At 57.1% G+C, this 22,249-nt stretch overlaps 7 protein-coding genes across 7 annotated transcripts; 3 read left to right on the top strand and 4 right to left on the bottom strand.

Moving 5' to 3' along the window:
• Positions 1-527: 527 nt before the first annotated feature.
• Positions 528-2,705, top strand: GMORB2_5317 (ATP-dependent RNA helicase DDX3X; the record flags this gene model as incomplete). The annotated part of the gene is made up of 5 exons (XM_035467291.1): positions 528-814; positions 876-1,069; positions 1,155-1,592; positions 1,690-2,216; positions 2,244-2,705. The coding sequence occupies 5 exons, from the start codon at positions 528-530 to the stop codon at positions 2,703-2,705; spliced, it is 1,908 nt and encodes a 635-aa protein (XP_035323303.1).
• Positions 2,706-3,114: 409 nt separating this feature from the next.
• On the top strand, positions 3,115-4,652 carry GMORB2_5316 (uncharacterized protein; the record flags this gene model as incomplete). Its single annotated transcript, XM_035467290.1, has 4 exons — positions 3,115-3,330; positions 3,621-3,832; positions 4,372-4,544; positions 4,594-4,652. 4 exons carry the CDS (start codon positions 3,115-3,117, stop codon positions 4,650-4,652), a joined length of 660 nt encoding a protein of 219 aa, XP_035323302.1.
• A 311-nt stretch (positions 4,653-4,963) lies between these two features.
• Positions 4,964-6,952, bottom strand: GMORB2_5315 (Acyl-CoA reductase or other NAD-dependent aldehyde dehydrogenase; the record flags this gene model as incomplete). The annotated part of the gene is made up of 2 exons (XM_035467289.1): positions 4,964-6,713; positions 6,828-6,952. 2 exons carry the CDS (start codon positions 6,950-6,952, stop codon positions 4,964-4,966), a joined length of 1,875 nt encoding a protein of 624 aa, XP_035323301.1.
• A 1,242-nt stretch (positions 6,953-8,194) lies between these two features.
• Positions 8,195-13,123, bottom strand: GMORB2_5314 (phospholipid-translocating ATPase; the record flags this gene model as incomplete). Its single annotated transcript, XM_035467288.1, has 3 exons — positions 8,195-9,227; positions 9,362-12,552; positions 12,662-13,123. The coding sequence occupies 3 exons, from the start codon at positions 13,121-13,123 to the stop codon at positions 8,195-8,197; spliced, it is 4,686 nt and encodes a 1,561-aa protein (XP_035323300.1).
• A 6,090-nt stretch (positions 13,124-19,213) lies between these two features.
• On the bottom strand, positions 19,214-19,603 carry GMORB2_5313 (uncharacterized protein; the record flags this gene model as incomplete). The annotated part of the gene is made up of 1 exon (XM_035467287.1): positions 19,214-19,603. The coding sequence occupies one exon, from the start codon at positions 19,601-19,603 to the stop codon at positions 19,214-19,216; it is 390 nt and encodes a 129-aa protein (XP_035323299.1).
• Positions 19,604-19,606: 3 nt separating this feature from the next.
• GMORB2_5312 (uncharacterized protein) lies at positions 19,607-20,117 on the bottom strand (the record flags this gene model as incomplete). The annotated part of the gene is made up of 2 exons (XM_035467286.1): positions 19,607-19,750; positions 19,995-20,117. The coding sequence occupies 2 exons, from the start codon at positions 20,115-20,117 to the stop codon at positions 19,607-19,609; spliced, it is 267 nt and encodes an 88-aa protein (XP_035323298.1).
• Positions 20,118-20,959: 842 nt separating this feature from the next.
• GMORB2_5311 (uncharacterized protein) lies at positions 20,960-21,779 on the top strand (the record flags this gene model as incomplete). The annotated part of the gene is made up of 2 exons (XM_035467285.1): positions 20,960-21,056; positions 21,196-21,779. 2 exons carry the CDS (start codon positions 20,960-20,962, stop codon positions 21,777-21,779), a joined length of 681 nt encoding a protein of 226 aa, XP_035323297.1.
• Between the last annotated feature and the right edge of the window lie 470 nt (positions 21,780-22,249).

The following is a 22,249-nucleotide window of genomic DNA, read 5'->3' as shown; positions in this document are numbered from 1 at the left end:
CTGCTTGGTCTGTCGGGGAATGCCTGCTCTGACCAGACCATCATTGTAGGTTTGCATTCCCTGCTGCCCGGTCTTTCTATCACGCCGATGAATCCTCGGGGTTCTCTAAACTTCCATCAGTCAGTTCCCTGGTCATGAGACTGGCAGCTGTTTGGCAGCCATTTGTCGGTACCGCCTGCCGTCAAGACGCGGGAGCCCTACTGCTACAACACCACGCACCAGGCCACAGAAGGTCTCGTCATCATTCTCTCGCTGCTACGTGGAGAAGAAAGATTCACTCTTTCAGCAACCGTCTTCCTCCTCTCTTCCTTCTTCTGTCTTTTCCTCTCAACACTCTCGGTGTAATCTCACACCTTCCACAGCCCTCACCAAAAAAGAAAGCAGATTACAGTTTGCGTCTTGCCTCAACTGTTAACGGTTAGAGAAATACTCTTTCTTTTTTTTCCCATACGCCTTTGCTTGATTCCCTAGCTCGTAGAATCACGGGCCCTCTCGGGTGGTGAAAAAAGCTGACTTGGTATCTCCAGATGGCTGAAACCTTCGCCGAGGACATGAAGGTCGCTCTCAGCACCGCTGTCAAGGATCCAGCTATGGATTCGGGTAAAGCTGAGACCGTCAACGATTGGACGGACCGGGGAAACGGAGACGATCCGGTCTCCGATGGCCAGGTCGTCAACAATCAGGCTTCCGAGGCTTCTGCTCGTGTCTACGAGTGGGACGAAGAGTTCGGCGACGTGGGACCACGTTTGCCTGAGCTCGAATGCGAGCTCTTTGGGGACCCTGAGAACAGGGGCCAGGCCATTGACTTCTCCAAGTAATCGGCAAGCCCTCTCTCCATTTCCCACCGTGCTACCAGCTGACACACGAGACTGCAGGATCAGGGAAATCGAAGTCACCCAGGAGGGTACCGAGCGGATCGGCTACATCGGCAAGTTTGACGATGCTGGTCTTCACCCCGTCATGCTCGAGAACGTGCGGCTTTCTTCGTACACGAGCCCGACTCCCATCCAGCAGTACACCATCCCCGCCATTCTTCAGGGCAAGGATGTCATTAGCATCGCTCAGACGGGTACGCTACCACTTCCTCGGTCTGGCTCTGCACTCGCCAGGGGTTCGGACTAGGCTCTCATCTTGCTGACACGCTCAAAACGCAGGCTCCGGAAAGACGGGCGCGTACCTCATTCCCATCCTGAGCAAGCTCATGGGCAAGGCCAAGAAGCTGGCTGCCAAGCGCCCTAACCCCAAGACGTTCCGCGAAGGCCTTGATGATGTCAAGGCCGAACCTTTGGTTCTTATCGTCGTCCCCACCAGGGAGCTTGCCGTCCAGGTCTTCAACGAGGCTCGCAAGTTCTGCTACCGAAGCATGCTCCGTCCTTGCGTCGTCTATGGCGGCTGCCCTATCCGCGAACAGATCAACCTCCTCGCCAAGGGCTGCGACGTCCTCATCGGCACGCCGGGGCGTCTTCGGGACTTTGTTTTCCGTCCCCACTTGCTGACTCTGCGTCGTCTCAAGTACACAGTCATTGACGAGGCCGATGAGATGCTGGGCTACGACTGGAAGGATGAGATGGACCCTATTCTCGGTGGCGGTGGTGAGCATAACCGAACGATCTCTTACATTCCACTCTACATTTTTGGTTTTTTTTTTTGGTTTTGGTACTTTTCATTAGCCTGACTTCTTCCATGTAGAACAAGATGAAGGGGCTGTCCAGTTCTGCCTCTTCTCAGCCACCTTCCCCAAGGAAGCTCGCGATCTCGCCAGAGAGTACCTTGCCGATTCCCACGTCCGGTTCCGTGTTGGGCGTGCAGGCAGCACTACGGGCAACATCAAGCAGGTCATCGTCGAGACTGACCACAGCAACAGGCGCTCCGTCCTGCTCGACCTTTTGCAGGAGAAGTCTGGCATGCGAACCATCATCTTCGCCAACAGCCGCATCGAGGTTGACAGCCTCGACGACTTTCTCTGGAACTCTCGCCTGCCAGTAGTCTCGATCCACAGCGAGCGCTCTCAGAAGGACCGCGAGGCTGCCATGCGTGCTTTCCGATCTGGGAAGGCCCCGATCCTGGTTGCCACCGGTGTCTGTGCCCGCGGTGTCGACGTCCGCAACGTCATGCACGTCATCAACTACGAGCTCCCCTCCATCGACAAGGGAGGTATCGAAGAGTATATCCATCGTATCGGCATGTCCAGCTCACCGCTCCTTCTGAACTCAACCGTCAGAGTCCCCAGAGGCTAACATGAGATAGGGCGCACCGGACGTATCGGCCACCACGGAACCGCCACATCCTTCTTCACGGAGCGTGACGACGGGCTCGCGAGCGTCCTGGCTCGTACCCTGCTCGAAACGGACCAAGAGATTCCAGGATTCCTGCGCAGCTACCTCCCCCAGGGTATCACTCGCGAGACTGTCAAGTTTGAAACTGAGTCTGACTTTGACCCTGCCGAGTACGAGGCTGCTGGCCTCGGTATGGTCCAGGACGGCGCCACTGGCGACGGCGGTGCGGGTCAGGACGCCTGGGGCGCTGATACGGGTGCTGAGTCCGCCGACGCTGGCGGATGGGGTGCCGACACCAGCGCCGGCGGCGATGCGGGTATCGATGGATGGGGCACCGGCAATGCCAATACCAGCTCCGCCGACGCAGGTGGTGGCTCATGGAGTGCTTCCACACATCCCGTCCCCTCCGTGCCCTTTGCGGATTGGTAGTAAGAGACGGCAGATGGGGCCCCGCCAGTAGTGCTACGAACCAACGAGGTTCACAGCACACCATGTGGGCCAATTCAATGTTTGGGGACGATTGTTGCCAAGATCAGTGTCCCTAGCTGCGGATATGATGGAAGGATGTCTGTTTGTGAAGAGAGAAAGATAGGAAAGTCACCTATCCTTGTAGGTATGACAGAAAGAGATGTAGGCTAGTTGAAGAGAGAGAGAGAGAGAAACTCGTCCATTTTTGGAGGAGTAACAAAGTAGAAGGGGGGAGATGTCGAGAGTTGAGACTAGGTTCACAGAGGAGGGTCTATCAAGGATCATCTAGGGCCCCACGATATGATATGAATTGAGCTGGTTTACATACTCCAATCGATTCAGCTTTCTTCTGCATGCTGGTACCGGGGCTATGGAGACAAAGTCACTGATTATATCTAGCAGGGCCTGCAATGTATCAATCAACCTTCTCGGGTTCCCCCTTTTCCTTGTCGCCATCAGCCTCGACACCTTGGATGACAACCTCGGAGGGAGTCATCAGGGTATCAGATACAGGCCAGAGGTGATGGAGACCGAGGTAAACGGCAGAAGCACTCAGAAACCCATAATGCCAGACCAAGTCAGCGATGTAAGCGGCGACGCCGATATCAACCGAAGAATAAGACATTCTTGGCGAGACTAGAAGACGGCAGCACGAGCACCTGGAGGACGTCCAGCGGCCGGCGATGAAGAAGGATATATGACGGGGAAGAAGACGGCCCGGCAGAGGGCGGTGCGGGATCTTGACATGGCGGGTGAAGTCAGAGATGTCGGTGCCGACGGTGGACCAGCTTCCGGTCCGGGACGTCAGGGTCGAGACGACGAGCCGCGCGCGCGCGCGGGTCCAGGCCGGGCCCGACGGCGGGCTCCTGATCCCAGATGTCGCCCGACGACCCCGGCGAGAACGCACAGCGGCGACGGGGTGGTGCCCGCGGCAGCGGTGAGCGTGGTCAAGGCCTCGAAGACGAAGGACCACTTCAGCCTGCAGGAAACAAAGATGAGGAGAAGAGCGCCGTCACCATCCGGCACACGACGGGGGACTCGACCCCGTGGAAGCCGAAGGGCGCGCGGATCCACACCGCGAACGCCACGTTGGAGGCACGACTCCGGGGCAGCCGTTGAGCGCCACGACCACGGCCATGACGCCCGACCTCACGAGGACGCACCAGATCGCCTCGCGCCGGGCCAGGTGAAGCCTATCGCCAGCACGCTGGCACCAATCTGCCACGATTGCGCCGAGAGCCACAGTTGGGTCAAGGCTCGAGATCAAAATCGAGATCCGAATTTTTTTTCTTTTTCTTTCTCTTTTTTTTTTCTTCTTTCCCTTTGATTTGTCGGATTTCCTTCCATTTGCAGTATTACAACGACGTACAATGTCGGATAGCCAGTATCCCGCCCGATACGGACAGCGGCATCCAGATCAGACGCTCCGTCGGCGTCACGTCGAGATCGATGTTGGGTCCGCACGCCGTCCAGGGCAAACGACGTCTGATGCTTGGGCAGGGTCCATCTCGGCACTCTCTGAACTCTGCCTTCCAGCTTCTCCCCGACCTCGACCACCTCACCACCTACACGCAGACATACCTCGTCCGCGCCCGCAGCGACGTCAACGCCTTTGCTAACCATCAAGCTCAACCTCTCCGGACGGCATGGCCGGCTTCGACTTCGTCCCCCGCGACCCCGGCGACCCCGCAAGGCCCCACCTCGACCTCGTCTCCGCCATGGCCCACGGCCCGCTCGACCCAGCCTCCGACCCCGCCTACGCCGACCCCCCCGGGGCTGCGACGACGCCTACAACGGCCGGTTCGCCGCTCCCAAGACCTTCCCGGCAAACACCTTCCTCGCCAGCCAGGGCCCGAATGCCTGCCATTTCGGTACCCGCCGGATTCACCCATGATGGCCTGTCCGTAGGGCTGCGCCGCTCGTCAGATCGGAGTACCAGGAGCAACACCTCTTCGAGCTGGCTAGGAGTGTCGAGCTGTTTGTGGGTCAGAGAAGGGCGCCGCGTCTGGTCGGGTAAATACGGCGTCTTTCCTTTTTTTTTCCTCTCCTTCTGCGCAGACGAGTAGGTGATATATTCCTCTTCCTGAGCGAGATAAGTAGTTGCTATTTATTACATCATGTCTTGTTTCTTCACATCTCTTCATCCCACATGTGCCCTCTCGAAGACAATCTCCCCCCCCCCCTCCCCCCCCCTTCTCTTCTTTTCCAAGAAAAAAAAATTACATATTCTTGAGAATCTTCCCGAGGCCAGCGGCCTTCTTACCCAAGCCACCGTACCCGAGCTCGACAACGCCCTGGGTGAACCTCCAGCTCCGATCCTGATCGTTGACAGGGTACTGAACAGGCGGGGGGATGCCCGTCCGAATGCCCAGCCAGCCGAACCTGTCCTCGCAGATGCTCTTGGGGTTGCACATGCCGCGCAGGCCCTCCTCTCCGGCGAAGCGGCCGTAGCCGGATCCGGCCACGCCGCCAAAGGGCAGCTGGACGGCGTAGTAGACGGCAAAGTCGTTGACGGCGACCATGCCGGCCTTGAGGCCGGAGACGATGGCCTTCAGGGCGGGGTCGGACTCGGACCCGTGCACGGAGGCGCCGAGGCCGAAGTCCGGAGCGTTGGCAACGGCGAGCATGTCCTCGGCCGAGGAGGAGGCGGCGCGCAGGAGGGTGAGCACCGGGGCGAAGCACTCGTTGGTGGCGATGGGCATGTCGGGCGTGACATCGACGAGCAGTGTGGGCTGGAAGTAGTGGCCGTGCGGGTGGTCGGGGTGGACGTGGCGCCTTCCGCCGACGAGGAGGCGCGCACCGCGGGAGACGGCGTCGGCGATGAGCCCCTCCAGGCGGTCGAACGAGGCGTCCGACACCATGGCGCCGACGTCGGCGTCGACCCCCAGGCGCAGGCCGCGGACGCGGCCTTCGAGGCGCTGGACCAGGGAGTCGTACACGTCGCCCGACGAGATGACGCGCTCGATGCCGATGCAGTTCTGGCCGGAGGCCTGGAAGGTGCCCCGCATGATGACGTCGGTGATGCGGTCGAGGTCGCGGCGGGCCGAGTCGAGGACGATGAAAGGGTCCTTGCCGCCCAGCTCGGCCACGACGGGGGTGAGGGTCTTGGCGGCGCTGGCGGCGACGTGGTGGGCCACGGCCTGCGAGCCGATGAAGGTGATGTGGCTGATGCCCGGGTGGGAGGTGAGGTGCTCGGCGACGTCGGGCCAGCAGGCGACGGTCTGGACGAGGGCCGGGTCGTGGCCGTGGGCGACGAGGGCGCCCCTGGCGATGTCGGCAAAGTGCGCGCTCGACCAGGCCGTGTTCTCCGACACCTTGACGACGATGCCGTTGCCGGCGAAGATGGCGCTGATGATGGGGCCCATCAGGTTGTGGAACGGGTAGTTCCAGCTGACCAGGGCGGCCACCACGCCCAGCGGCTCGTACACGACCTTGTTCTTCTTGTACGACATGAGGAGGTTCGTAGGCCGCCGCGACGGCCGCAGCGCCGCCTCGCCGTGCGCGAGCGTCCACTGCAGCTTCTCGGCCGTCACCAGGATCTCGCCCAGCTGGGCGTCCACCATGGTCTTGCCGCTGTCCGCCGACGCCACCCGGCAGATGTGCTCGGCGTTGTCGAGTATGTAGGCCAGCAGCGAGGCGAGCACCGCCTTGCGCTGCTCCAGGCTCGTCGTCCTCCACGCCGCCTGCGCCGCCGCCGACGACGCGATCGCCTCGTCCACCGACTCGCGCGTCGCCGGCGCGATGCGGCCCAGGAGCTTGCCCGTCGCCGGCTCGTAGCACTGGATCGTGTCGCTGCCGTCCGCCATCCGCACCGTGGGCGGTGACAGCTGCGTCTCCTGAGACGGGTACCTGGGCGGCGGGACCGTGTATCGTCGGGGGGCCACGCGCTTCGCCGCGTTGCTGCGCTGGATCAGGTATCCTGTCACCGCCACGGCGCCCAGGGCGCACACCACCTGGAGGATCTGGCGGCTATCGTTTTGTCGGAGAGATTGACTGTCAGCATTGCGTGCCCCCCCTTCCTGCCTAGGTGTCTCTCGAGGTATCTCAGGGGGGGAGGGGTGTCCGTCTGACGGGTGAACCTACGGAATATTCAGCTCCGTCTCAGCATACGCGGCCCAACGCTCCCACACGGCCAGAATGGCAGGCACGGGGCTGTCAGTCGTGGCATTATGCTGCTGCTGCTGCTGCTGCTGCTGCTGCTGATTCATCTTGAAGTCTTCTCAATCTTTTCGATGTCTCTCCTCGTACTTTTCTTCTGTCGTCGTCTTCTCCCAAAACGCCCGCTGGCGAGGTCAATTGAAGGGAGCGATGGGTGCTGTTGAGAGCTGTCGCGGTGAAGAGGCTCCGAGAGCATGAGAGAGAACTAAGAAAAAAGAAGAAAAAAACGGTGGATAGGGGTCGCGCTCGTATGATGGGTTGATTGATAAGGAAATTACGTAGGGCAGAGTGACTGAGTGAGCTACGTAGAGACGTAGCTACGTAGCACATGTCTGCATCTGAGTGTACAGATTACATGTACGAGTTACTCGAACGAGTATGCAGATTGTACATCTTCATATTACCATTTCTGCACGATATACTCGTCTCCCTATTACTCTACAGACATACCGCTCCACTGCGTCACGAAGCATCCCAGGTCGATTGTCATCTTTCTTATTTCTAAAATACTCGTTACGCAGGAAAATACCAATATAGCAAGTTTCTTCTATAAACAAAACATACAAGACACGCGCAAAGAATCCCACTCACAACTCCCTTCCTTCTCTCCCTCTTCCTCCCTCCCCTCCCACCAAGTTGGAGCTCGAGGTAGAGCTTGTTCGCTTTGCGTCTTGTTGTAGTCGTACTTGTTGCTGCTGCAGGTTTTTTTCTTTTTTTTCCTTCGCGCTTCCCTCCCCCATGACATGCCCACGTAGCAGAGGAAGGTTATGGAGACAGGAAGCAGAAAACGCCTTGAATGAAAGAAGAGACAAAATGGAGACAAAAGGAAAGAAGAGAGGAAGAGAGACAGCTCGCAGACACCGAACACAGAGTGGTGTGAGCAGAGGAGCAGAGGAAAGGGGGAGAATGACTCGACCAAAGAAAAACATGGAGCTCGGTGATGCAGAGAGAGCTCAAGCTATACAATCATACAGTAGAAGAAGGAAAAAAGAGATACAAGATGAAATATGAAGAAGAAAAAAACTCCCAGCTGTCCGTTTCCCAAGAAAGACAAAAGGAAAGAGAGCCAAAAGTGACGAGGAGTCCGCTCAAGGAAAAAAAATAGCGGGGGTGGATTGTATGACAAGGGCGTGGGGTGGTATCCAATTCCAAAGTGTTGCTGCAAATATATATAGTGAGAATAGTAATATATAAATCGAGTCTTGTTCTTTGTGTGGTGTGTCGCACGTGTGTTGCTTGACAGGCTCTCGATTGTTTTTTGGTGTTTTGTGATTTTTTACTCCGTTCCTCTCTCAGTTCTCCGTCGTCTTGGATAGCGACAGTCCACGAAGTCGAGGTTGGAACCGGCCCTCGCTGCTGGTATTCTGGCTCGATTCCACTCGCGATAGACGATTTGCCGAGGTAAAGTCATCGCTGGCCTCGAAGCTGGGTCTCACACGATCCATCGACGCACGGATCCGGTCGTACGACGGCCTGGCACGGTCGATCGACTGCCGACCCGCCGCAGCGCCACCGCCGTCTCCCGCCGTGCCGTCTATCGACATGCGGAAGGTGGGGTGGGAGTTGGCCCCGTCGGCCGACATCCGGAAGGGGTTAGTCGCGCTGCTCGAGTGTTGGCTGTGCTGGTGGATGTTGGCCGTGTTGTGCGTCGCCATGGACGGCGGGTATATGGGACGCATGTCCTCGTCCACGCTCGTGTACGTGTTGCGCTTCCCCTTGCTGGTAGTGTCCGAGGAGCCGGACGAGTGGGTGCTCTTGGTGTCGCCACCCGCAAACGGACTGCCAGTCTCGTCCGCCTCGATCGTCGACGTCGACACCAGCACCGCCGAGGGTCCGCTCGACTTGCCCTTGCCGCCGTCGTCCTTGAGGTAGGCAAACATGCCCATGCGCTCCTGCTCGCGGATGATGTCCACGTCGTACGGCCAGTAGACCTTCTGGAGCGATTTGATGGCGAAGCGCGGGAACAGGCACATGACCGGCACGATCACGAAGACGGCCCAGAACGTGACCTCGCTGTACACCTCAGCCGCCGCGCCGTAGAAGAAGACGGACGAGTCGGGCATGGTCGTGTAGATGCCCGTGAAGATGAAGATGAAGAAGTCGCTGATAGCGATGACGAGCAGCAGGATCCAGTCCCACTGGTAGGCGTTGATCATGATGTAACCGTTGATCGCGAACACGGCCGGGTGCGCGACGTAGGCGCCGAGACGCATGCGCTCGCCAAGATCGAGACCGTTGGATGACACGGGCCTCGCCGACATGAAGAGGAGGTAGGGAATGAAGAAGACGATGACAGACTGGTACATTCCATCAAGCATGTACATCCTGCGACGGTGTTAGCTCAGAGAAGAAGAAGAGAATCAGAGTAGGGAGAGGACATAGACGGGACGGAAGGATAGACGAAAGACAAGAAAGAGAAGAAAAAGAAGAAGAAAGAGAAAGAGAGGGAGGGAGCATACCAAAACTTCGTCTGGGTCCACTCGAGACGCTCAATGCCGCGGCGGTAGAGTTGCGGCACCGCCAGCGACACCTTGTCCGAGACGTCCTGGTCGAAGACGCCGATGAGACCGACGGGGAGAGAGGTGAAGATGAGGTTGAAGAGGAGGATGTAGCTGTAGTCAAAGAGGTAGGTGATGTCGAAGTCGCAGTAAATCATCCACCAGAAGATGGCAAAGGTCCAGACCATGTTCTTGTAGAAGAAGTTGCTTATACTCTCGGCGAGACGGCGGTACGACCAGCGGCCGTGGACCAGCACCAGCCTCTGCAGGAAGCGGAACTGCGCAATGGCGTAGTCGGACGACATGGCAGCCTGTCGGCCCTCGACACCGGCGATACCCACACCGACATCGGCCTCCTGGATCATGGCCACGTCGTTGGCACCGTCGCCGATGGACAGCGTCATGACATCCAGGCCGTTCTTGACCATGGACACGACGGCAGCCTTCTGCGCGGGGCTGACACGGCAGCAGAGCACAGACCGGCACTGCTTGCAGAGCAGCAGGAACTTCTGCTTCAGGCGGTCGCTGAGGACCCAGCGGAGGGTGAAACCGTCGACGACGACGCCGTGGGTGGGCGCGGGGGGTTCGTGGTTAGCCTTGGCGGCGGCCAGGTCCTCGTCGCCGCCCGTCAAGCCAAATATGGCCAGGTTGCGGTCCAGGATCTCTTCGGCCTGGGCCACCAGGGCCTCCTCGTCGAGCTGCTGGTCCTCGTTCTCGTCAATCTTGATGTGGATCAGGTCCATGGAGTTGTCGAGCAGGTTGCACGAGAATCCGATGTTGATGGCCGTCTCCACCTTGTCGCCAGTGAGGACCCAGAGCTTGATACCGGCGTCACCCAGGAGGGCGATGGTGTCCGGCACACCGTCCTGCAGGCGATCCTCGATGGCAGTGCCTCCGATGAGGTACAGGTCCTGCTCGATGAGCTCGGCGGCGGCCTCGAGCTTCTCCTCGCGGTCATCGATGGCGGCGGCGGCGGCGTCGTGCTCCTTCTTCCAGGCGCGGTACTCCTCCTCGGAAACGTCCTTCTGGGCGATGCAGAGAGTGCGCAGACCTTCCCTGGCGAAGAGCTCGAGGTGCTCGGCGGTCTCCCTGCGCAGCTCCTTCTGCTCGCCTTTGCGCAGACGGCCGTAGATGATGGAGTCGGCACCCTTGCACAGGAGCTTGATGCGGCCGTCGGGCATGCGGATGATGGAGCTCATGCGCTTGCGGCTCGAGTTGAACTCGATGGTGTTGAGGATGCCGTAGTGGCGGTCCTCGCCGAGGACGTTGAGGTTGATGCCGTCGTTCGAGTAGCCGAGGACGACGAAGCCCATGTCTCGGGCCGTCGCCACCAGGGCCTCCTCGTCGGGAGACTGGGCCTTGAACTTCATCTTGGGCGGGTCGTCGAGCGTCCTCTCGGGGACGACGGTGTGGCAGAGGGCGAGGGCGAGCATGAAGGCCTCGTTGGCGGCCTGCTGCTCGGCACCGGCCTCGCCGGCCAGGTCGGAGACGAAGTCGGGAGCGATGAAGGTGACGTCCTCGTCGTGGAGGTAGGGGTTGTCGTTGATCCTGCGGAGACCTGCGAGGGCGCGGACCTTGGCCTCGGCGATCTCGGCACGAACCCTCTGGGCCTCAGCCACCACGTCGATGCCCTCGCGCTTACGCATACCGGCCTGAGCCTCGGTGTAGGCTTCGCCGTAGGGTTGACCGTTGATGGTGGCCTTCTTGAACTCCATGACGTTCTGGGTGAGGGTGCCCGTCTTGTCCGAGAAGATGTACTCGATCTGACCGACGTCGTCGGAGATGTTCCAGGACTTGGGGATGCAAGGCTGGTCGATAGGCTCGTAGTACATCTCGACGTCGCTGTAGATGAAGATGGCCTGCAGGGTGCGGACGACCTCGAGGGTGATGTAGAGCGAGATGGGGATCAAGTTCTGGAAGACGATGAGGGCGGCGAAGAAGGTGATGAAGCCGCTGAGAGCGGCGCTGCCACCGATAGGGTCACCTTCGAAGAAGGAGAGCGAGGCGCCATCCTCGGCCCAGGCGGCGCCGTTGACCAGAGCCGAGACCAGGCACATGGCGAAGAGGATGCCGAAGTTGCAGATGACGTTGAAGTTCATCTCGCGGGCGATGCGGGCGCGCTTGCTAGGCGTGGCACCGGCGTTCTGCATGATCTTGGTGTCGTGGCCGGTAAAGACGACGACACCGAGGATCCATTCGGTGTTGCGCAGATTGCAGCCGCGGAGCAGGAGGTTGTCGATGGAGATGGGCTCCGTCATGTCGATGGGGTCGTCGGCCGCGTGGCCGGGGATCTCCTGGCGCCAGCGAATGGCACCGTTGTACTTGTAGAGGTTGGGCTGGGGCGGCTCGCTCTCGATGGTGAACTCGGCCCTCTCGCAGTCGCGGGCGTGCTTCAGGGGGCGACCGCAGCGCAGGGCCTGGCGAACCTTGAGGTTGGTCTCGCCATCCAGGTTCTTGGTCTCGACGTAGCAGGCACCGTCGGGGTCCGAGGTGGAGAGGATGATGATGTCGGCGGGGATCTCATCGTCGCTGTAGATACGCACAAAATCACCGACGCGGAGGTTCTTCCAGGTGTCCTTCTTGAAGAGGGCACCCTCGGGAGCTCGGCGGTAGTTGATGACGTCGTTCTTCATCTCATGGAGGGCGGCGGCACGGCGTTCGTCTTCGTCATCGGGCAGCTCGATACGGATATGCTGGGACGAGGGCGAGTGGACGGGTGTCATCTGGATATCTTCGGCGGCCGAGACGAAGGAGCCGGCGTTGGTGAATGGCGAGGCGTTGGGGCTCTTGCCGTGACGGACAGTCTCGACCGAGGGGCGTCCCTCTTCGCTGAGAGCTTCGAGAGCGGCCTCCTTGCGGCGGGCCTTCTCCTCCCTGGCCTTCTTGGACCATAGGGCCTGGAGGGAGCGCCACAGCCAGGCCAGGAACCTTGTGTTGAGCTTCTTGAACTTTCGCCAGAGCGAGATTTGGTCGTCGGCAATGTTGACGTTGGTCCACTTGTGGAGGCGGTGGACGGAGGCATTGTTGAGTTCGATATCCAGCACGGTCCTGCGCGAATCTTCGATGGCGTCTTTGATGGCGGTGACGGCGACGATGAAGATGAGAGGTACCATGTTCAGGGTGGGGTTATCACCACCAAAGATGGGGAAGAACTATATGCGTGATCTCTCGTGTCAGAGGGGGGGGGGGGATACTGACGGGCACCTGGGACGAGCGACGGGGCATCCGGGTGCATGGTTCTACGCAAGGCCATCTACTTACCACGAGGATGACTAGGAAGAGGAAAAAGATGTTGGCGATATTGTGGAACTGGAACCACAGGTTCTTGGGAACGAAGGAGACGGCCGTGTACTTTGCCGTGCGAATCTTGTTGCGGGCGTACGACTTCTTGGGAGCGCCGCTCTCGTCGAGCATGTCCGGAGGCAAGGGTATGTTGAAGTAGAGGGTGCGGCTGTTGTGCTCGTCATCGTCGTCTGAGGCATCGCCGTCGGATTCTGCGCCATCATCCTCTGGCCGGGGTGCGGCGGGACCTGGAGGACGGTCGTCGCCGCCTTCGTCGCCCTTCTCATCGGCGCAGGCGTTCTTCTTCTGCTGCATACGATCGAGGAGGGAGTGTCGCTTCGAGTTACCACTCCTTGCACTCTTGCGACGCGTGGCCCATCTTGCCCTATTCGGGTTGGCCCCCTTGCCGGCGGCCGAGTCTGGATGTAGCGAGTCGGCCATGGTTTGTGTGTGTCCTTGTCACTCTGATGATGATGCTAGAAGGAAAGAGAAAGGCGGGCAAGTGCCCGTGCAGCCCCCTTAGCAGCCAGCCAGCGTCGACGTTTTTGGCGAAGGGGGGTTTGGCGGTGGAATGAACGTCTTTTTTTTTTTATAAATGTGTCGATTGAGGCAACCGTCTCTGATGCCTCTTCTTTCCTCGGAACCGTTCCAATCCAGATCGAGTCGGGTTATCGGCCTCTGGTGTCAGGTAAACGGTGGGGGGAGAAAACACGGTTCGTGAGGCACGGTCGGGGAAGAAGAAAAAAGAAGGACAAGGGGGGGGAGGACACGCTGGGTCCTCGTAGTTGGACCGGATCAAAGGCCCCTCGCGACGCAGTCCAGATCAGTGTCGCTATACCGGAGCAGCGTGACGATGTATGTGTGTGAGGAGGGAAAGGAGAGGAGGCTCAGACACCAATCTTGGGGAGGGGGGAGAGATTGATGTTGGGCATATGGATGGATGGGTGAATGGTCTGGTGGGTGGTGGTAGGTGGTGGTCGGTGGTGGGTGAGGAGTTACGGACAGTAGGAAGAGGCCGAATTGGGGGGAGGGAGGCCGTCTGTGGGAAGGAGCAACAACACAAGCAACGCCCTCACCAGGAAGGAGCGGACGGGACAGAGTTGGCGCGAATGGCAAAAGCACAATTAGCGGCTCTCGGGGGGCCGCAGCCACTGTGCAGGATCATGCCGCTGGAGCCCTGGGAAAGTCCGGACGCTACGGGCAGCGGTGGGTGGCCTACAGAGGTGGCCTGCAGGCTACGGGTACGGTGGCCAGGTAACGACCCACCGGCAGCCCCTAGCCACAGCTCCCCTCTGCAGCGGCAGGCTCGCTGTAATCTGTACGGATCGCACGTATATGTACTGCCGCACGTGCTGCTCGAACTCTGCGCACTCCCCATCCATCGGTGTCGACGGTAGCGGATGATATCGCTGCCACTATTGCCATCGACACTCGTACTCCGTATTTCGAAGGGGGGTTATATTACTCGTAAGGCTCTTCTGCGGCGTTCCCGGGCCTTCCGGGCCTCTCTGCAGACGAATGGCTCTAAGCGGGCGGGTGGCTCCAGGCGGCGCCGGTGGTACCGTAGTGCCAACCACTGCGCTGTATCGGGCCAGCCAGCCCGTGCTGACAGCGCCTTGCGCATCGCATGATAATAAGAATACTGCTAGCAACTGCTAGTCGATATCCGAACCTCTGCACGTGTATCGTTACCGAGAGCAGAGCTTAGCTCTGCTCGTTACCGATGATACGCTACCAGGATAGGCGATACACCATACAGGTTAATACGAGTCGGGCTCGTACAGGCAGGCTTGTTGGACTCTCCAATCTGCTCTGGAGTTGGGACTATTCCCGTCTCCCCTTTTCGTACGCAACTCCAATACCGGCCAACTGCAAACTCTAGCCTGTGCGTGCACCCAGGAGCCATTCACGTATTTTTATTACTATTATCATCATCATTATTATCATTGTTATTATTATTATTGTCATTATTATCATCGTTACACGCGAGTACGAGTACAGGGCTACGGATACCGTGTGCGACGAGTACGCGTCTTCACATGTCCTCACACATGTAATCTGTAATCTGTACAAGCGTCAATAAGGAGGGAGCACCGCCTCCTTCCCGGTCTCCTAGTCGCAGGCCCCTCCCCCAGCGCCCGGACAGGAGGCATCGAGCCCCTAGGCTGGGGGGGGAGGGGGGGGGGGGTGATCCTCTCTGTCTCTTCCGCTCCGCTTACGGCAGCATCCTCCATCCTTGAAAATGAGAAAACCCCTGCGGTAATAAGCGTGCCGCGAGTATTGCTACAGGTACGGGGCGCCGCTAGCATTACATACGCTGCACCCGTAGCAGTGTATGCACATATACGAGCGCTCTCTGCACATGTACACTGGTAGGTGGGAGGCAGAGATGATGGAGCTGCCCGTAACCCGACGGGGTTAGGAGCAGCAGCGGAGCTGCTACCGGATTTGCATGTACTGTGTCTGTAGTAGCAGTCCAGCATGCTAGGACTGGTTTACTTCGCGAGTCTGCGATGCCGCGCCGTTGCAGCCCGCGTCGACACCAATCAAGTATCGGACGTGCGTAGCTAGAGGCCGGGTACATCTGGGGATACATCCTCTGCTAGGGTCGCTGATAAACTATTATACTTGTAGTATCGAGTCGTCATGTTTACTCCCTGTACTCTGGGGCCCGGCGCCCCCCCCCCCCCCCTTTCCCCTATTTTCCCCTCCGGTCTCGTCACCTGCAATTCTCACTGTCACTCGTTGAGTACGCACGGTTAGTTGACTCGTGTTGTCCCGCAGAAAATCTTTTTCTTTTTCCTCATATTACCTAGCATGATTAACTATGGGTAATACGGGGCAGCATGATTAATGCCATGTGAGATAACCATAGTTCTAATATATTGCTACGACTAGTAATATATATATCACTGGATACTGTGGCGGTGCCTTGGGTCCTTGTCTGTGATGCTCGTAAACGACGGTGGTCCCTGAAGGATGACAGTACGGAGTGCTAGGAGGTGACGATTCTGCTAACTCATACATGTAGAGAAGGCCAAAACAGGCAGATGCTCTGAACCATATCTGACAGGATACCATATCTGACAGGATCAAGTTTAATGATTCGACCCCGTCTCTTGTCTCAGCTTCGCGGTCCCATCGTCTGCAAGGCATGTCGCGAAGCCTGCATGGTTTCCCCTTCAGGGCATCCGGAACTCGCCAGCTCGTGGGTTTTGAATTGTATCTCTTCCTTGAGTGAAATGAAGATAAGATTGAATATAAAAATTGGAAAAATAAATGGAAAATAGATTAAAAACTTCATACTCTTTCGGCAAAGTCCAACGTGCATGCAGCTGCAGTGGTGGTGGTGGTGGTGGTGGTGGTGGTGGTGGTAGCAGAAGCAGAATCAGCAATACAGTAATACAGCAATACAGTAATGCTCCGAGGTCTCATCGTCAACTCAATACTCCGCACCAGCAGCTCATACAACCACAGAGATCATCACGGACATCTGCCGCACCGATACGACAGCGGGCAGTTTCGGATTCCGAGGAGAAAAACAAAGGTTCGACCATCACACCGGAATCCTCGGACCCGTTGTGGGGGGGGGGGCCTACTAAATTGGCAGTCATCGCCTACGCAGTGCACGGTAATATGGAGTTGAAGTAACAACGAGGATTGCCTTTCACCTTTTATCTTTCCCTCTCTCTCTCTCTCTCTCTCGCTCTCTCGCTCTCTCGCTCTCTCGCTCTGTAGATTCATCTCTCTCTCCCGATGGCTTCTGGTTGGGTGAGGTGTGCTGCCATTCCTCTTGATACATCTCCAGCCCGTGCACCTTGGCTCCCATCTAGGGATTATGAACTGCCAGATCATCAGCGGTGATCAATGCGTATTCGGAAATGCTCATCCTCGTATTGCAATAATAGATAGACCAGCACAATCGACCTGTTCATACGAACTGGTAGGATGCAATGCTCCAGTCCATTACGAATACTGCTGCTTAGAGGCGCAGAGCACGTGCTTGCAGCTGCTTCATCCTCCCGCCTTCGCACTCTTGTTTCCGGTAGTTATCCTCAATGCGAGCCCTACTCGTACACCGAGCTTGTGTATCCATGCGTAATTCTCGTATTGTGCATGTCCTCCCTAACAGTTCTATCCACCATCATTGTTATTCGACCCGTTACCCGATCGCCCTCGTCCGATTTATAGTTTTTGGTACTTGTCGAGATACTTGCAACTTGGTGTCACTCTTTCGTCAGCATGTTCCTATTCATACCACGTTCATAGTAAAGAGGCTCAGACGCTGTCTTCTCGCGTTGCTTCCCTCCATGCAGTTACAAAACACCACGTTGTCGTCTTTGGTTTCCCTCTCGGTTTCCCTGTTCAAGCCACGTCATCTTACGCGACGCTCCTCTCCCTCTCTCTCTCTCTCTCTCTCTCTCTCTCTCTCTCTCTCTTTCTAGGTTGCTATCCTCTCCTTCTTTTCTTCTAGCCCATCCGTCACTGGTGACGATATCCATGTTCAGATCCCTTTGTTCCCATACCTGCCCTGTCAAGCACGTCGTCGATTATTCTCCTCCCGTACACATATGAGAAGCTCCTCCTATTCCAACGTTGTGACCCGCTCGCGATCCACCATCATACTCCGCTTGCGTGAGTGGTGATTCCTTCTGCGTGTCGTTTTGTTGCCGATCTCTATCTTAGCACCGTTGGAACTTCGTTCCTATCTCCTCTGATCGGCGAGCCATTGCCACTTTTTTTTTTCCTTGTCTACTACTCAACGACCAGTCATCAACTCCTTAGGGGGGGGGGGGGGGGGGGTTTTCCTCGACAGTGGGGACCGCCCGACCCCCGTGGACTTTCTTTTTTTTTTTCTTTTGCTCTGTTTTTGCTTTGCTTTGTTTTTCTTTTTATCCGAGTCTAGGAGAGAGAAGCCCGTCCAGGTGAGTATGGTTCGTCAGAAAAAGCCAAGGTCATCTTCCCGCCCCAACAGGGTCATGTTTCAGGGACTCGTAACAGTCGTACGTCGTGTATCCATTAGAGTGCGTACAATGTAACATTCATGCTACATAACTCGTATGTTATTTGGAGGGGAAATACGGAGGACTAATATTACTTTTGTCTAGACACTCTAGGGGGTGAGGAATCAACCTACCGGTACGGTTTCGGTGTCAGAGCCGGCGCTGAGTAGTACTTAATAATAATATCACTCTACGTAGCCTCATACAAAGTGTACGAGCATGTACGAGTAAGTAGGTGGTATTCACTGATGTATATACTTCGAATCATCCTACATCGAACCGCCACTTGCACATGGTCCGTAGGACCACATGTCATGGAATCCCTCCCCGTCTGTCGAAAGACTCTTACAGATACACTATTAGGGAGCATCCGGGAGATGGATTTGTTCGCATCAGTGCTACTCGCAGCACGTTGATAAACATGATCACGTGGCAAGGTTTTTCTTCTTTCTTCCTTGCTCATCTTCTATTCTACCTTTCTTGTCTGGTTTTCTCTTTTACAGCAACTGGTGCCTTTCCCTTCTCCCTTGATCTTGGGAGAGAGAAAGGGAAGGGCTACAGAGTAACTAGATGAGCCCATGTAATGGTTCAGTATAGACCTTGTCACAATACCAACATCTTCGTAGTGCTGCTGCTTCTTGGCCAAGTTTTTCATCTCGGTGCAGAGATTTATCGTGTTCGCATTCACATGTACACGGGTATGAAGGTGTCTAGCATGATTCTACCTTCCTGTTATGAAAGGAAAGTATAACTAGACAGAGGGGGGGGGAAATATATTATTCACCTGAATGATAGATGAAATGAATGTCAAGTCTTATTCGATTGTGAGGGGGAGGTTCTTGCTTAGAACTCGAGGTTCGTATACAGGGTAAGTAAACTATCCTCACGACGACGTTTCCTGTCTTTGGGGGTAGGAAGAGTGAAGTGTGACTCGTGTGATTTTGGGAGACAGAAAGAAGAGGGTGTGACAGAACAAAGCCACATAAGATAGATATATGTGGTGCAATGCAGAAAAAAAAAAGCAGGTGCGGGCTCAGCTGTAGCATATCACAGCGCATCTGATGCACATATCGTTTGCAGATGGGGCATGGTAGCATCACCAGTACATAGATATCGGCAGTCATTCCTCCTATTACGGGAAAGTATCTGGGTATAGAAGTCGTGTAGACTTATATTAGACTAGCAAGACTAGATATCCGTGGAAATGGTGTAGTCTCCGTTTACCGTGGGTAACACATATGGAATAAAAAAGGGGGGGGGAGGGGGGACTCGAAAAATGAATATTCGCCCTATATACAGATGGATCAAACCATCCGTGCAAAGATATATCAAAAAGGGGGAAAGACAAGGCAGGACAAGGCGAGACGAAGACAAGGCGGGAAGCACCGATGAAGAAAGTAGCGGCTATAAACACGATATCGTGATTATATACTTCTCGCTCTACCCATCCCGTGCACACAACGTCATGACTCCAACAGAAATAGGACGTCTAGTCATTGTACAACCAAGGCCGCAACAAGGCCTCTCATTAATCGTCGTTCGAGTACTCGACGCTATGCTCGATGGTCTTCGGGATGCTCCTACCCCTCCCATCGCTGCCCCGTCTACTGCTACCGCTGTCAGAGGAGTCGCCCGTCGCCACGCCGGTGAGGGTATCCTCCTCGCTCCCGTCGGACGAATGTATGCGATGGATGGCATTCATGTGGATGGCGCCATCGGACTTCCCGGGCACGCTGCCGACCCCGACCCAGGGGCTGGTGTTGCCGCCGCGCTTCTGGCTGCTGGCGGCGTAGCCTGTGTCGCCGTTCTGGCTGGCCGAGTACCCGTTGTCGCTGCGCAGGATCGGGAATAGCTTGATGATGAAGAGGCGCAGGGTGGGCAGGCAGGCGCAGACGATGGAGACGTGGGGTTCGATCATGGTTCATACGACGTTCTCGATGTCGTACGAGCTGTCCGGTGTGGTGGCAGATATGACGAGGCTGGCGATGCGCAGGCACGACTGGATCGCGACGAGGATGCCCAGGTTGAAGACGGCGGCCAGAGCCACCTTCTGCTGCCAGGGAACCTAAAGGCCCACACGCCAGCGGCATCGGCAGCGGGAGGATGCTAATGCTCGTGGCGATGAAGAGGCCCGCGTTGGCGTACCAGAACTCTGTGCTGTCGACGCAGTGGCCCGGGAAGGAAGGGTCTGCCTTGCGGAGCACCCTGTCGACCGGCATGCACCGGAAGGTGGTGGCGAGCGTCGACGCAAGGCAGCAGCACCCCACCGCCCCCAGGAGGAAGAAGCACGCTCAGCGGGACCACTACACCTTTCTGAAGCTCCAGAGGTACGGCAGCACGGTGTCGAGCTCGGCCAGGTCGATGGCCGCCTTGTAGACGGTCTGAGCCATGCAGAAGTACCGATAGTTGACCGGGTCGCCAGCGTCTGCCATGCTACATACAGAAAAGAGGACTACGGGCGTGAAGAGAAAAGAAGACAGACGCTGGCCATCTCGAGTAACTTTCGCTCATCAATGGGAAGCCAGGGAGACGCAAGCGCAAAGCGACGGTGGCAGGCCTGGATCGGACGCAGGTTGGCGTACGCACGCACGTTCTCGTGGGCAAGTTGGCATGCGTGACGGCGCAGGTTGAAGTCTTTGACTGACGAGAGCTGCCAGGAGTAGATCAATTCGATATGCCACAATCGGTAGGCCACAGGCAGTATGCGCCACAGCATCCGATGGATGAGGGTACAGCACACTGCGACTCCGACGACGGAGAAACCCTTTCTCCATCCGATACGGTGGCGTCATCCAAATCAGTCACGGCCAGGCATCTTGTTGCCATTCACGATCTCCCTTGTTCCTTGCAAAACGCATGAAACTGACACTTCCCGACGCTGCCTTCTACTCGCTTCACGACTTTCCTTCTACGTCTCTCATCAACCGGCATCACGTATCTTACTGTACGCCCACCACGACATCTACGCTCTTTTGCGATCATTCTACTCTTCAAGACCAGAATGGAAATACAAGCACCAGATCTCAACGCGGTGGCAGGGGCCCTGATCACGATTTCACAGTAGGTGGCTCGCGCTAGCAATTTGCCGGCTCTAGACAACGGCACCCGAATATCAGAGATGCAGTGCAGGATGTCAGGGGCATCCGCCAAGAGGTGCGGAGTCTACGAGACGAGACACGATGTGAATTCCAGCGAGTGGACGTGCAAAACATGAGGAGGTAGGTGTACGAGTATACAGGAGAGACCAAGGGCTTAGAGAGAGAGGACGGACCGTATGCAGGGACTGGAATCTGCCAACTGCGCGGGAGAATGCGTCCGCCATCACGCCAGACGGCCCACTGCAGCCTCTATGGAGCTTGGAGGCTGGAGAAGTGATTACGCGTTTGCCTCAGACGCCTCAGCAGTTGAATCGACCGTCGTGTACGTGTCAAGGCAACAATGGCGTCCATGACGTGTGCTCGGCGTTCTGATACCTAGAGGGGCGCTCGTGCTAACTATACGCTCTTACAGCGACTGAGGTGGACCGCATCCTCGGTGCTCTGCGGATGCGGACTATGGGGTCCTATAGCAACACGCAGAAGGATGCTGGCGCATTCGTCCGGGCTTACAACACGCTTCGGGCCTCGTTCTGCAATAGCGTCTGTCCTCATCCTGATCTATGCTGCTACGGCGCCTTCTCAACCCGGTTTATCTTACTATACCACGTCATGGGCGGCGCAAGGTATAGAGACAATCGAGCTATGCTTCATACAGACTCTGTTCATTATCTCTTCCCGGTGCTGCCAAAATGCCCGAAGCCGAGCATTACGAGCTACGAGACTTCACCTACCACCACGGCACCACCGCCCCCCTCGGCCCGCCTGGCCTACCCTGATTTCAACCCTGCCGTTACCGAGAATGCGCTGGCGACAACCTGCTTCAAGGGAACGCTGACCCAGACGCTCTATCACGCCACCGGTGCGCTGCGTGCCCACACGCGTCATTGCCGTCGTCCTCTTCGGCAACGGCGAGTCCTCCGGCCCCTCCCAACGCATCTGGCTCCCCCCGGTTCGTCGACTACCGCGACGTCGTCCGCGCGGAGCGTCACCTCCTGACCAGCATGGGCGATGGCACGCTCGAGACTTCGCTAAAGCATAATAAGAGGTGCTGCTACTGCTGCTGCCGGGGGTACCGGTTCGTCGCGTGCGGGTCGAGGCGAGCGAGAAAGAGGCCATGGTCCGATTATGGACGTATCAGCGAGCTGACTTGGTCTGCAGAAGATTGCTCGCAGCCAACCATGATGAACGGGAGAACGACTGGAAGGGCAACTATCCCACCATCTACCACCCGCCCCGCCTGCTTTCTAAAGCTCGGCGGGGGACGGACCAGCGGGTGTCAAGGCGGGCCTGATACAATATCATCAATGCGTAGCCGACCCGCCATCTAAAGGTGCTAATTATGGTCGACGTCGTATGAGATAAGCTATATAGAGTAAAAGCGAAGTAACGGATGCTACGATACCTATCTCGACCATAACAGTGTAGTCGACCATTTACATATGCTGCCGATCCCATGGCCATTGATT

This window comes from Geosmithia morbida (assembly GCF_012550715.1).
Source record: "Geosmithia morbida isolate 1262 chromosome Unknown scaffold_3, whole genome shotgun sequence".
Taxonomy (NCBI): domain Eukaryota; kingdom Fungi; phylum Ascomycota; class Sordariomycetes; order Hypocreales; family Bionectriaceae; genus Geosmithia; species Geosmithia morbida.
This window is presented reverse-complemented; position numbering and strand designations above follow the sequence as displayed.